The sequence below is a fragment of the Monodelphis domestica genome, chromosome 4 (assembly GCF_027887165.1).
Source record: "Monodelphis domestica isolate mMonDom1 chromosome 4, mMonDom1.pri, whole genome shotgun sequence".
NCBI lineage: Eukaryota > Metazoa > Chordata > Mammalia > Didelphimorphia > Didelphidae > Monodelphis > Monodelphis domestica.
Window position 1 is genome coordinate 444,521,193 of NC_077230.1, and position 14,774 is coordinate 444,535,966.

General features: G+C 37.6%; 1 protein-coding gene across 2 annotated transcripts in view; it reads right to left on the reverse strand.

Annotated features, from left to right (window-relative positions):
- Positions 1-1,686: 1,686 nt before the first annotated feature.
- LOC100616696 (zinc finger protein 420-like) overlaps positions 1,687-14,774 on the reverse strand; it is a 40,236-nt gene continuing 27,148 nt past the window's right edge. For both annotated transcript variants that reach the window (XM_007492630.3, XM_056825798.1), the window contains one exon: positions 1,687-8,168. In XM_007492630.3, the coding sequence (XP_007492692.1) occupies positions 5,407-8,168 (2,762 nt within the window). In that variant the 3' untranslated portion in view covers positions 1,687-5,406. The remainder of the gene's footprint in view (positions 8,169-14,774) is intronic.

The window sequence follows — 14,774 nt, forward strand, 5'->3', positions numbered from 1 at the left end:
AATGTTGTTCATTACTGATCATACAACTCTTCTCCATTATTAAATATTTTATTTTAAGAAGACAATGATGTATAAAGACAATATCCAACATTATAAAAACATTTTGAGTCCTGGATTTTCTCCCCCACGCCTAAGAGATATTAAACAATCTCATATAGATTTTGCATATGCAATTCTAGAAAATATTTATCAATATTGAACATTCTGTGGAACTAGAAAAAAAGAAATAAAAAATTTTAAAAGGGAAAAAAATTTCTTTGATCTGGATTCCGACAACATCAGTTCTTGTTCTGAAAATTGATGAAATTTTTTTATTGAGCTACTTGGGATTGTTTTGGATTTTTGGATTATTGGGAATAGCTCAATTCAGTTGTTCTACATACAATATTACAGATAAAATGTGCAATGTTCTCCTGCTGCTAATAAATTCAGTCTGCATCAGTTCTCAAGTATAACCAGGTTTTTTGGAGGTCTTCTGCCTTCTCGTTAGTAATAAAACAATAGTATTCTACTAGAATCATGTGCCACAACTTTCGCAGACATTTCCCAATTATTGGGATTCCTTTTACTTTTCAATTTTTTTGTAACCCCCAAAAGGGCATCTTAAAGTGTTTTCTTTCCATTCTTATTTTTTTAATATATATTTCATTTACCTTATTGTTTTCTAATTCCCTTTGGACATAGTTCAAAACTGCTACTCCAGAATGGCTGAATCAGTTCACAACAATCCCAACGGTTCATTAGGAACTCAATATAACCACATCTCCTCCACCTTTATCACTTTCCTTTTCTTTCCTACTGAAAAAATTTAATAGATATAGCCTGGTACCTCAGACTTATGATCAATTGCATTTCTCTAAATAATAGTAATTATACTCCCCCTAAGGAAAACACATACAACTTGAGCACATTCATTAGGTTTTTCTGCACCATAAATCCTCTGATATGAAGGAAGAGAGGATCTCTAGCTGAAAGCCTTCCAGAGGGAATCCATCTGGATCTGATTTGTTCAGAAGACATTTTCTTTTACTGAACAAGCTCTGGACTCTCTATTTTAATGTCTTTCTTCATTCATGACAGAAATAAGATTTCAATTGAAAAGGAATTCTCACTTGGGAATAAGAGATGATTATTGCCTGAAGGCCTTACCCACATTGATCACATCCCTAAAGTTTCTCTCTAGTGTTGATCTTCTTATGTTAAATGATCCAAGGGTGATAACTATAAACTCAGCCTTACTCCTGAGGTTTCTCTCCAGTGGGGATTTTCAGACATGAAGGAATTGTGTAGCTTTATGTGAAAGGCTATCTGAATTGATTACATCCATAAACTTTCTCTCCAGTGAGAATGCTGTGATGGTTAGCAAGTTCACTTCTCTTTGTGAAACCATTTCCACACTGTTTATACTTGTAACATTTCTCTCTATGTTGGATTCTCTGATGTTTACAAGGATCAGAACTACTCCTAACAGCCTTTCTACACAGTTTACATTCATAAAGTTTCTCTGTAGTGTGGATTCTCTTATGTACAACATAAATAATGTCCACATTATTTACATTCAGAAGGTTTCTCTCCCGTGTGGATGCTTTGATGTTTTGCAAGACGACTTCTCCATGTGTAAGTGTAAAGATTAAAATTTGGGGGATACGGATAGAGGTAGAAATTAGTTTCTCTCTGCAAGGAGTATTATATTTTATGAGGTTTATTGAAGATTAAGAACTTAAGAATATACAAGTAAGAAAGCACGTGTCTAGGCCAGAGAGAGAGGCCTAGACACAACCTCACCTACATTATCAAAAGAGCCAGGTCTGCTCCCAAGCGGAAGTAAAAAGAGCCCGAGCCGATTCACAACTAGGTTTAAATACCCCATCTCGCTCTCAGCCCAGGTAAGAATTCAGTGAGATTAGAGGGCATTCTGGGGAAGTGGAGCAAGGGCTTCTGGGGATTGACGTCCTGGATTTGAGTTTATTTTTACATATCCCCGTGTGATCATTTGAAAAAAAATAATTTTTTCCCCCAAAGGATCATGAAAACATAATCAACTTAAACATTACAACAATTTGAGGATAAGAGAAAAAAAAAGGAACAAAACCAATAATTGCTGGACACACTGACAAAAAGCCATTTAGGGGGCAGTCCCCTTTGGCATGAAAGTATACATACAAATAAATGTTCAATCAACCACACTCAAAGTTCATTCTTGTGCAGCTTGTAAACTGGAGGCTTCTTCATGGTGTCTTCTTCAACAGTTCAGTTTCTGGATTCAGAGAGGTATCATGTTTCTTTACCTAAAATTCTTCTCAAAAGGAATTTAAACTATGCAATTTAAAATATTAATATTTTTTACATTTCTCCGTGTTGTGGGTGATTGAAAAATACAGGATCAATTAGGGATGCATGGCTGAGGTATGAGGTATATGAATCAATTGGTAAGAGAAATTAAAAAGATATCAGAAAAATCCAAATAAAAAATAAAAACCTCTCGATGAAAATATAGACTACGAAAGTCTTATGTATAAAAGTTCTAAGTAAAAGAAAAATAAATCTATAACAGGTCCTTGAATCAGGGCCCAAGTAAAATGATCTAAGCAATGATGCATTTACCCAGTCAGTAGCCAGGACTACAGAAAGGTACCACACTATGAAAGGCAGAAAAGGGGGCCAGATTATAGGAGACAAGGTTTGGGGGATACTCGTTTGTGAATATTTTCAGAGTGAGGGTGGACACAAGAAAGACCTACATCTTAACATAAGTCAAGTGTCACAACCCCAAGTCTCACACTAGGTTCAAAACCTTTGTATTGGCCTAGAAGTGCATCAATCCATCCTGGATTGGGTTTTCTTTGGCCCTGTGCAATGGCTCTTTTGTGTGTATCTTGTCATGGAATCAGACAGAATCATTAAGCAAAGTCCCATAATTTATTTAAATAATAAGTGGCATCGTTTTTATAGTCACAAGCTTTTTAGGGCATGCATTAGCAAATGTATCTTAAACTTGTAGTACTGAAAAATCAAAAGGTTAAGGAAAATCTTAGTACTGGTGACATGTGCTTCAAATAAAAAAAGGAAAAAAAGAAATCAGCTAAGGAAATATAGAATACAAGGCTTTCTCACCAAAAATGAGATCCATTTCCTCTTCATGTTTGGCCATGATCACTGTGAGTGAAAACTAATGAACTGAACGAGGTAACATTTTTCATTTTTAAAGAAACATTATTACAAATATGTAGATATCAATATCCCCAAAATTCTGAATAACCCAATCAATTACAATAGCAAACAAACACACTATCATATTTCACATAAGTTGCTGTATGGCATTTTTTTGAAAACCTATGAATTGATGGACATTTGTCACAAGCTTTTACAAACGTAGCAATCTTATAACCTTGGTATTTAAACATATTTTTTAAACAAAGGAAAACTCATCTTGGGTTGAATCTATATATCATTCTGGTGGAAATTAAGTAGTGAGCTGAAGAGTATAAATAAAGGGGTGCTCTTTTTTTGGAGGCTTATTGAGGGGTACAAATGCCCTGAGATTTACTGCCCCAACTTCCATTCACATCTTTAGAAATGTGGGAAGGTTGGGGGTTATAAAATCTATTTCACTTCAGCTATGGGCCTTACCTTGTGGTAGGGGCAGGCAAAAATGACCAAAGATTGTTAAAAAAAATTCCAAAAATCATGTTTAAAAAACCCTTTAAATCAGTTGAGATATTTAGAACATTAAATTTTCCAAAGGTTGTTGTTATAGCAATTGTAACCAGTTCTGAAGAAGTCCCCATCTATCTCTATGTGACAATTTACAAAGGCAAAAATAGAAAAAAGCTGTTTTTTCATAATAGACTTAATTACAACATTTTTTTCGATATATGGTTATAGGGGAAAAGCAACAGAATTATAAAACTTAGTACATTAAATGAAAAGCATAACAAAATAATATTGAATCCAATATATAAACATAAAACCACAGTTATATCTTAAACCAAACAAACAGTAAAATGCAATAGAAATTTTTTTATAAACCATTGGAGTCTGAAATGCCTTTGAACCTCTAGTCTTTTAAGTTCCTTGGGTTCTTATCCATTTAAATATTTATTGTCGGAAGGCAGAGTGGTAAGGGCTAAGCAATGGGGGTTAAGGGACCCATCCAGGGCCCCATATCTGGGGAGTATCTGAGGCCAGATTTTAACCCAGGACCACATGTCTTTAGGCCTGGCTCTCAGTTCCTTGAGCTACCCATTTGTCCTTTCAAAGTTGAATCTTTGGGCTGAATCTTTCTTCTGGCTTGCAGGTGAAACCAATGAAATTACCAGAACAGTCAAAAGGTATCCTTTTAAATAACCCATTGCTCTTAAGTTCCTGTTTGGAAAAACCTTTCTTCTTCTCCACTCCCTTTTCTCTCTCCCCTCCTACACTCCGGTCCACCGATGTATCCAATACCCCCCCACTTTGTTTATTACCAGCTGGTAGAAATGAACGATCTGCTCAAAGGATCTGGGTTTGTTGGACAGCCAGGTCACCAGGTGTTCGAGATCTGGGTTAAACAGGGACCAGGAGCCAGAACTGGCAGCCAAGCTGCAATCTGCCAACAGGTCTGGAACAGGACTGCAGAGAAGGACGCAGGCAGGCAGGGAGAAGCGGAAGAGCCGGTGGGAGGGAAGGACTCAAGAAAGTCTGAATTGGATGTCTGTTAGCAGGAGCTGATCAAGATGGTTTGCTAAAAAAGCATCTTGGAGAAACGTGGCTTAAAAAACTTTTTAGGCACTAGTTATTAAAGCTGAACTAAAGATCAGAAAAGAATCATTAGATTGAGATATTTAGTTTTCCTGAAATGGTAAGACAACTGTAAAGATTAAAATTTTGAGGATACAGATAGAGGTAGAAATTGGTTTCTCTCTGCAAGGAGTATTTTATTTTGTGAGGTTTACTGAAGATTAAGAACTTAAGAATATACATGAAAGCACGTGTCTAGGCCAGAGAGAGGCCTAGACACAACCTCACCTACATTATCAAAAGAGCCGGGTCTGCTCCCAAGCGGAAGTAAAAAGAGCCCGAGCTGATGAGCTGATTCACAACTGAGTTTAAATACCCCATCTCGCTCTCAGCCCAGGTGAGAATTCGGTGAGATTAGAGGGCATTCTGGGAAAGTGGAACAAGGGCTTCTGGGGATTGAAGTCCTGAATTCGAGTCCATTTTTACAAAAGCTTTTCCACATTGTTTACATTCATAAAGTTTTTCTCCAGTGTGGATTCTCTCATGTGTAACAAGACTGACTCTCCATTTGAAAATCTTTCCACATTCTTTACATTCACAGGGTTTCTCCCCAGTGTGGATTCTCTGATGTAAACCAAGATCACACCTCCATGTGAAAGCCTTTCCACACTATGTACATTCATAAGGTTACTCTCCAATGTGGCTTCTCTCATGTCTAACAAGACTTCCCCTCTGTGTAAAAGCCTTTCCACATTGTTTACATTCATAACTTTTCCCTCCAGTGTGGATGCTTTGATGATTAGCAAGATGGCTTCTTCGTATGAAAGCCTTTCCACACTGTGTACATTCATAAGGTCTTTCTCCAGTATGAATTATCTGATGTTTATTAAGACTTCCCCTCATTGTGAAACCCTTTCCACACTGTGTACATTCATAAGGTTTCTCTCCAGTGTGGATGCTCAGATGTGAAGCAAGAGAGCTCCTCTCTGTAAAAGCCTTTCCACATTGTTTACATTCAAAAGGTTTCTCTCCAGTGTGAATGCTTTGATGCTTAGCAAGATTACTCCTCTGTGTGAAAGTCTTTCCACACTGTGTACATTCATAAGGTTTCTCTCCAGTATGAATTATCTGATGTTTATTAAGACTTCCCCTCGTTGTGAAAGCCTTTCTACACTGTGTACATTCATAAGGTTTCTCTCCAGTGTGGATTCTCAGATGTGAAGCAAGAGAGCGCCTGTCTGTAAAAGCCTTTCCACATTGTTTACATTCAAAAGGTTTCTCTCCAGTGTGGCTTCTCTCATGTATAACAAGACTTCCCCTCTGTGTGAAAGCCTTTCCACACTGTGTACATTCATAAGGTTTCGCTCCAGTGTGGATTCTTTCATGTATAACAACACTGATCCTCCATCTGAAATTCTTTCCACATTGTTTACATTCATAAGGTTTCTCTGCAGTGTGGATTCTTTGATGTGAAGCAAGAGAGGGCCTGTCTGTAAAAGCCTTTCCACATTGTTTACATTCATAAGGTTTCTCTCCAGTGTGGATTCTCTGGTGCCTAATAAGACATCTCCTCTGTGTGAAAGCCTTTCCACATTGTTTACATTCATGAGGTTTTTCTCCTGTGTGGATACTCTGATGTTTAATAAAACCTCGCCTCTCTGTGAAAGCCTTTCCACACTGTGTACATTTATAAGGTTTCTCTCCACTGTGGATTCTCTGATGGTCAATGAGACTTCTCCTCCTTGTGAAAGTCTTTCCACACTGTGTACATTCATAAGGTTTCTCTCCAGTGTGGATTCTCTGATGTAAAACAAGATGAGCACTCTGAGTAAAAGCCTTTCCACATTGTTTACATTCATAACGTTTCTCTCCAGTATGGATGCTTTGATGAACAGCAAGATGATATCTCTGTCTGAATGTCTTTCCACATTGTTTACATTCATAAGGTTTCTCTCCAGTATGGATTCTCTGATGTGCAACTAGATACGTTCGCTCTTTAAAACCTTTTCCACATTCTTTACATGCATAAGGTTTCTCTCCCGTGTGGATTCTTTGATGATTAGCAAGATGACTTCTCCGATTGAAAGTCTTTCCACATTGCTTACATTCATAAGGTTTCTCACCAGTGTGGATTCTCTGATGTGCAACAAGATAACTTCTCTCTTTAAAAGCATTTCCACATTGTTTACATGCATAAGGTTTCTCTCCTGTGTGAATGCTTTCATGATAAGAAAGATTACTTTTCCTTCTGAAAGTCTTTCCACATTGTTTACATTCATAAGGTTTCTCTCCAGTGTGGATTCTCTCATGTAAAGTAAGACTGTCCCTCCATCTGAAAGTCTTTCCGCATTGTTTACATTCATAACATTTCTCTCCAGTGTGGATTCTCTGATGTGCAACAAGATAACTTCTCTCCCTAAAAGCTTTTCCACATTGTTTACATGCATAAGGTTTCTCTCCCGTGTGGATGCTTTGATGATTAGCAAGATGACTTTTCCTTCTGAAAGTCTTTCCACATTGTTTACATTCATAAGGTTTCTCTCCCGTGTGGATTCTCTCATGTGCAACAAGATACCTTCTCTCGGTAAAAGCTTTTCCACATTGTTTACATGCATAAGGTTTCTCTCCCTTGTGGACGCTTTGATGATAAGAAAGATGACTTCTCAGTCTGAAAGTCTTTCCACATTGTTTACATTCATAAGGTTTCTCTCCAGTGTGGATTCTCTCATGTCTAGCAAGACTGACCCTCCGTGTGAAAGTCTTTCCACATTGTTTACATGCATAAGGTTTCTCTCCCGTGTGGATGCTTTGATGAACAGCAAGATGACTTCTCTGTCTGAAAGTCTTTCCACATTGTTTACATTCATAAGGTTTCTCTCCAGTGTGGATTCTCTCATGTGTAGCAAGACTGACCCTCCATGTGAAAGTCTTTCCACATTGTTTACATTCATAAGGTTTCTCTCCAGAGTGGATAATTTCTTGTGAACTATGTTCAGAGTTTTGACTGAAAGGTCTCCCACCTTTATTACTCACAGAAAGTATCTCTGCATGTTTATTTTTTATATGTCTAATGAGGGCTAAACTCCAACTAAAGGCCCTTCCATCTAGGTTTCCTTGACTCATGGGCATTTCAGGAGGTTTCTCATGAAACTGAGTAAGTCCTACTTCTTCAAGAAAGCATTTCCTGTATTCTCTATCCTGACACTCATCGTTTCTTGATGTCAACTTCATATACCGCTTGAGGACTGAATGTTGGCTCAATTTCTCTGCAACTTTATAAAATTGACAGTCACTCTTTGGATTTTTATTTACCTTCATATTATACTCACAGATTTCTCCCAAAATGAAGTCACATGGACCCTCATTTATGAATCTTTGGGGGCCAGATTCTTCCACAAAAAGTCTCAGCTTTGAAGATATCTCCTTCACATCAAAATTGGTCCCCGCCTCTGAGGAAAACAAATAATTATATTAGTACAGATGGAAGGAGGACATGGACACACAAACACACACGCACACACACAGAGAAATATGAGTTCCTTCCTCTTATGACACAAAGTAAACTACTTTTTATTCTACTTTCCCAGGCAAAAAGGAGTTTTCAAAGTTTACCAAAAAAAAGCAGAACCTGCCACTGCAAACATAATTTGGTCATAACTGCAAGATGGATGATTTTACAATAACAATGAAGCTTCACAGCAGACCTGTGACACAAGCAGATAAAGATTCTCATCATACTTCAGAACTCATGTTATAAGCAAAGAATGGAGGAGTGACCTGACCAACTTCCCTGCAGGTAGACTACATCTCAAACCCTCTACGTGAAGGCATGCTATGTCTACAGTATTGAACAATCTTTGCGCAATGCCCTTTCTATCTTTCTTTTAAAAGTCACTGGTTAGAGGAGGCAGAGTCAAGAGGGTGGCGTAGAGGCAATGAAAGTTCAGAGCTCAGAAAACCCTTCCTTATTGATTGTAAACTAAATGCTCCTAAGAGACTGAAAATGAAACCTAAAAACAGGACAGAGCCAAGAAACCCTCATGCTCGACTCAACTGAAAAATTATGCTCCCCATTACTTTTGAAAACAATAGAAAGCATCGCAATAGAAGGGCCTTTCCTAAAAATAATGAACAGTATATAAATCTTAAACCATTAGCAAACATCATCTGCAATAGGGATAATCAAGAAGCCTTCCCAATAAGATCAGGAGTGAAACAAAGATGCCTGTTATCACTTCTATTATTTAACATCATACTAGAAACACTAGCTGTAGCAATTAGAGAAGAAAAAGACATTGAAGGCATTAAAATAGGCAATGAGGAAACCAAGCCATCACTCTCTGCAGGTGATATGAAGGTCTACTTAAAGAACCCTAGAGAATCAACCAAAAAGGTAGTCAAAATAATCTGCAACTTTAGCAAACTTACAGGATACAAAATAAACACACATAAGTCATGAGCGTTTCTATATAGTTCCAATGCATCTCAGCAGCAAGAATTAGAAAGAAATTACATTTAAAATCACCTTACACGGTGGACTTCTAGGTAAGCATGGCTGCAATCTAGACGCAAACTGCCGCAAAAGAGTATAAAAATCATCTTTGGAAGAATGGAGGGACTCTCCAGTAGGCCACAGCAACAAAGGTAGGTGGGGTTTGAGCATTTCCACACTATAAAAGGGAGAGAAAGCTTGCACATGAACGCAAGATGATCTACTCTCGCCCACCTCACCTATGGAACCAGAGTAGGGACCAGGGAGCTCACCGGAGACAGAAAGTGAGTGAGGAATGTCTCTGTCTGGGGGGGGGGCACACCAGGGTCCTTGGGATCTAACAAAAACTGCCAGGGAATTACCCCACAGAGCAGTTTCATAGGAGACAGCACAGATCGTCGGCGCTCTTGCAAACTGCGAATGCCGTGGAGACTATAGAAATTGCCTGTGGCCAAAGCTGCACTCCTCACTGCAGAAAGGGGGGGGGGCACACCAGGGTCCTTCGGAACTGACAAGGTCTACCAGGGAACTACCCATCAGATCGGATTCACAGGAAATGCTTGGCCATGGGAGAGAAGACACCACAGACCACGCGAGCGGGTTGGTGCGCTAACAATCCACAGAGGCTAGGAAGAACAAGCCTGAGGCAAATGTATCAAAACCCATCCATCTCACTCAGACCTCTGACTAAAAAGGAAAGGGAAAACCACCAAAGGGATGGCTCATACTGCCCAAGATCAACCCTCCAAGAAGAAAGGGGAAAAAGTGACCATTGAAAACTTTCACAGAGGGAAAACCCAGGCTACAGAGGAAAAAGAGGATGAAATTCAAACAAAATCAAAACAAGCCCAGAAAACTGAAATGATCCACAAGCTCTGGAAGAACTCAAAATGGAGCTTATCCAAAAGATGGAAACCTTCTGGCAAGAAAAATGGAAAAAAATTCAGAAAGTGGTCAACAGCCTGACAGACAAGAACTCCCAATTGGAAAAACAGCTGGAAGACTCAAACAGATGGGCAGACCAAACTGAAAAGCAAAATCAGTCCTTAAAGAACAGAATTAAGCAACTGGAAGACATTGACCTTGCAAAACAGCAAGAATTAATAAAGCAAAGTCAAAATATTAATGAATTAGAAGAAAACAAAATATCTCACTGACAAGGAGACAGACCAGGAAAATAGAGGAAGGAGAGACAATTTAAGAATCATTGGTTTATCAGAAAAAAGAGATTAACAAAAATCTCGATGCCATACTACAAGAAATCATCAAAGATAATTGCCCTGATATTCTCAAACTGTTTGAGAAACAAAAATTCTCCAAAAAAAAAAAAGGCAAAATAGAAACCAACAGTTCATAGAACAGCCTATAAACTAACCCCCCAAAAGACAACTCCCAGGAATGTAATCGCCAAATTCAAGAGCTTCCAAGCTAAGGAGAAAATCTTACAAGAAGCTAAGAAGAGAAACTTCAGATACAGAGGGGCTCCAATAAGGATCACACAAGACCTAATAGATGTAACAAGGAAATCACTTTAAAAGACTGATATATATTAATTTAAGGTCGCCAAGGAATTCAGCTATGTAATTCCTAAATGAAAACTCAAGTCAGCCGTCAGCCTTTTATAGAGTTTAATTACAAACAGGAGGAAGAAAGGAATTAGAGAGAGAGAGAGAAAGAGAGAGAGAGAGAGAAAAAGGGGAGAGAAGGGAATAGGGCTTAAATACCCCCTCTGTTTAGGCTGGGCCAAAAGGCCCAAGCCCTTAGATAGCTGGGCAAAGAAAGGAGATCAGTCCCTATTACTCACGTGACCAAAATGGAGAAACAGTCTCAGAGGCCCCCACCTTCAGCTTCCTTCAGAGCAAGCTTCTCAGAGCACCTCTCCAACCACTCAGCCAAACTCTCCAACCACCTCCAGTCCTCAGACCCCTCTCTCTTTAAGGAAACCATCCAAGTTGCCTCCCCTCAGTTCTCACATCTACCAATCACTGTCCATCATTTTCCCTGTGCCAATGGTGGCTCTAGCTTAACCCAGGACCGCCCAGAGGTCTGGGCTTTGCACATGTCTGTTGGAGGTCATATTCTCAAATAATTAAATTTTGATCTATGCTGCAGCCCTTCCTAAATCCTGTTAGGACTGAGTGGGGTGGAAATTGTATTTTCCAAGACCTGATTCTGTCATTCCAAGTATCTCTATTGTATCAATTCTAAAATCAATCATGACTCAAAGAAATTCCTGTTCTATGCTTAAGCATAGGTCAAAGCCCTTTCCATTGTTCAGCAAAAGGTTTCTGTCCTAAAGTAATCTTAAGAAGGGAGGAGGAGGAACCTCCCATGCCAATGGGGTTCACATTCCAAAAGAGTTCCCATTCTCAATAGGAAATTTTTCAAGTATGAAATTTCCCAATGGTGAAATTTCCAACATTTATAAGTCTAAGAAATTTTAAGGTTTACAATCCCCCCTGATGATCATTGGGAGACTAGTCTCCCCATTGATCATTTAACATAATCATTTGTAGTTCTAAATTCACTTCTAACTAAAGATATACGCAATATTCAATTTCCTAAGAGAAATTAGAATAGTGAGAGAGGAAATAGAAAAGAAAAGAAAGCAAAACCAATGTTTGCTAGACGCATTGACAGAAAGCCAAATTAGGGGCAGCCCCTTTTGGCATAAATGTGTACAGTTACAATAAATGTTCAATCAAAAGTTCAGTCCAATCAATCACATCCAAAGTTCATTCTTGATCTTCTTGATGAAGTGTAGGTTTCGGCATCTTTCTGCAACAGTTCATTCTCTGGATATAAAAGTTTCAAGCTTCTTTCTTGAAGATCTTTTCTCAAACAGAATCAAAATCTTTGAATTTTTTTATAAAAGTAAAATCTTAAAACAAAATTCTTGGATTTTTATAAAAATACAATCTCAAACAAAAAAAATTCAAAAATTCTTAGATTTTAAATTAAAATACAATCCCCCCTGAAGTAAGTATTAAAAAAATATATATCAAGTTTAGCTCAGAATGCAATGTTCAGTTATGGGGGTGTATGTGTCAATTATCAAAAGAATAGAAAAATAATCAAAAACATAAGAAAAATTCAAAATAGACCTTGTATAGGTCCAGTTTAAAGTAATTTCTATCCCACAAGTATGTAGGACAGAATGCAGTAATATTTCACTTAGCCATTTGTAGCCAAGACTACAGGAAGTTGCCATAATATAAGAAGAAAAGAATTAGAATTCTATTTTGATGGGGAAATGTCATTCCCTTGTCTGATTTTTTCCTCAGGGATATAGGGAGCCAGCATGATAGTCAAGCTTTGTACTTATTTGAGTACTTCGAAAAGAGTGTAGATACAAGGAAGTCCTACGACTTAAACATAAGTTAAGCATCGCAACCTCGAGTCTCACTTTAATATTTCTTGTGTGCTCTATTGGCACTATTCAGGTTTAGTCTGTGCTCCTTGTTTTTATTCCTTTTCCTGGAATCAGACACAAACATTAATCACAGTCCTATAATATTTTATCAATAAATGGCAGGTTCCCATAGTTTAAAGCTTTTAGGCATATATTGATATTATAGCAAGAGTATATATATTAACTTGTATTACTGCAGGGAAAAATAATATTAATATTAATTATGTGTACCTTCAGTACAAAAAATGAGAAAAAAATCAAATATTCTGATCAAAAAATAAAAGAAAAGAAATAAGAAAAAAATCAGTAATTCAATATATTCTTGAAAAAAAAACAGCATCCATTTGTCTATGGATTATTATCTCCAATTCATATTATTAGATAGAGTCACAATTCATATGATAGGATAGAGTCAATCAGTCTCAGCAGAAGATGCTTTCTTCACATGTGAGCAGTGAATCCAAGAGTCTCTTTCTCCAATCTTTATAGATGTTGGAGTAGTTAATAATATTTGGAATGGTCCTTCCCATGAAGGTTGAGTTGCTCTAGTTCGCTTGAAATTCTTGATATAAACTTTATCTCCTGGGTTCAGGTCATGCAGAGAAAAGTCGAATGGTCCGGCTTGTACTGCAGCTCCGGATTCATGAAGTTCACGTAGTTTGTGCTGTAACTCCTGTATAGAGGAAGCAATAGTAATATCTCCCCCTAATAGTGATGTATAAGCCGGGGAGAAAGGCTTAGCCTGCATAGGCGTATGTCCAAAAAGCATCTCAAATGGTGAAATATGTAAGTCTCCTCTAGGCCTGCTTCTAAGATAAAATAGGGCTAGAGGGAGAATTTCAGGCCATTTTAAATGGGTCTCAGTACATAATTTGCCAATCATAGTCTTTAAGTTCTTTATTCATTCTTTCCTACTATTTGGAGAGGAGAAAAAAAACTGAAAAAGGTTAATTAACATCAACAAAATCAATACAATCTAAGAAGAATCATCTTTATTATACTGGGAAGTTCCCTGGGCACCCTCCTGAAGGGCACCTCTCTGAGGGTCATTAGCACCTCGAGTAATTTTTGGACGAGCACCATTTCTCATATATTGTTGAGTATTATCATTATAATTTTCTTCAATTGGAACATTGTCATTATTTTCCCAATTCCTATTTCTATAATTCTGGTTTCTAAAGTTCTTATTTCTATATTCATTATAGTTATTTCCATAGTCATTATTATAATTTCTAGAATTCTGGTTTCTATAACCATTATCATTTCTATAGTTATTATTTCTAAAGCTATTATTAAACTGTGTATTCCTTCCAATCATCTTAAGAAAGGTTCTACATTCCATCATTTTGTGGCCCTTCTCACAGAAGTGGCAAGTAATGGATTGATAATTGGATTTCTGGAGAGGGGCAATTGTCGTTGGTTCATTATCATGCCCACTTTCTAATTTAGTCATCCTATCTATTAAATATCTCATTTTTTTCTTCATTTCCTCCAAGTCATCATTATTTTCTTCCTCCTTTTCCTTGTTTCCCTTTAAAACATATATAGCTGTTTTTCGCAATTCTTCAAGGTCCATATCTAACCATCTTGGGCATTGTGTTCTAAAATAATTCTTAATTGCTTTGCAAGAATTATTAACAAAGATTCTTCTAACTTGTCTTAAACTACTCTCTTTAGTTAAGTCCCAATCTAAGTATCTGTCCCCAAACTCGATAATTCTATCCATAAATCTGGACGGTGATTCTTCTTTCTTTTGATTAATTTTTTCCAGTTCCATCCACTTATCTGTACTGTCTGCACATTCCTTCATTGCCGTGAGGATGGCCTCTCTACAACGGTATAGTTGTAGATAATCCTCAGGATTGTTATAGTCCCATTCGGGATCCTGAGATGGCCAATGTGCTGCATTACGCCCCCGGGTTTTGTTGACATGAGCAATTATTTTATTTTTTTCACTTTCACTTAAAAAAGCCTGTAGTAAGTTCTCAACGTCCTTGTAAGACGGATTAACTGAAAAAATATGTCCCCCATCTTTTTTGTCACTAGAAAAGGATCTTGTTCATATATGGGGATATTTCGTGTAAATTCATTTATTTCTTGGGGAGTAAACAGTATCCTATGTCTTAAAGTCACCACATCCCCATTCCGTCC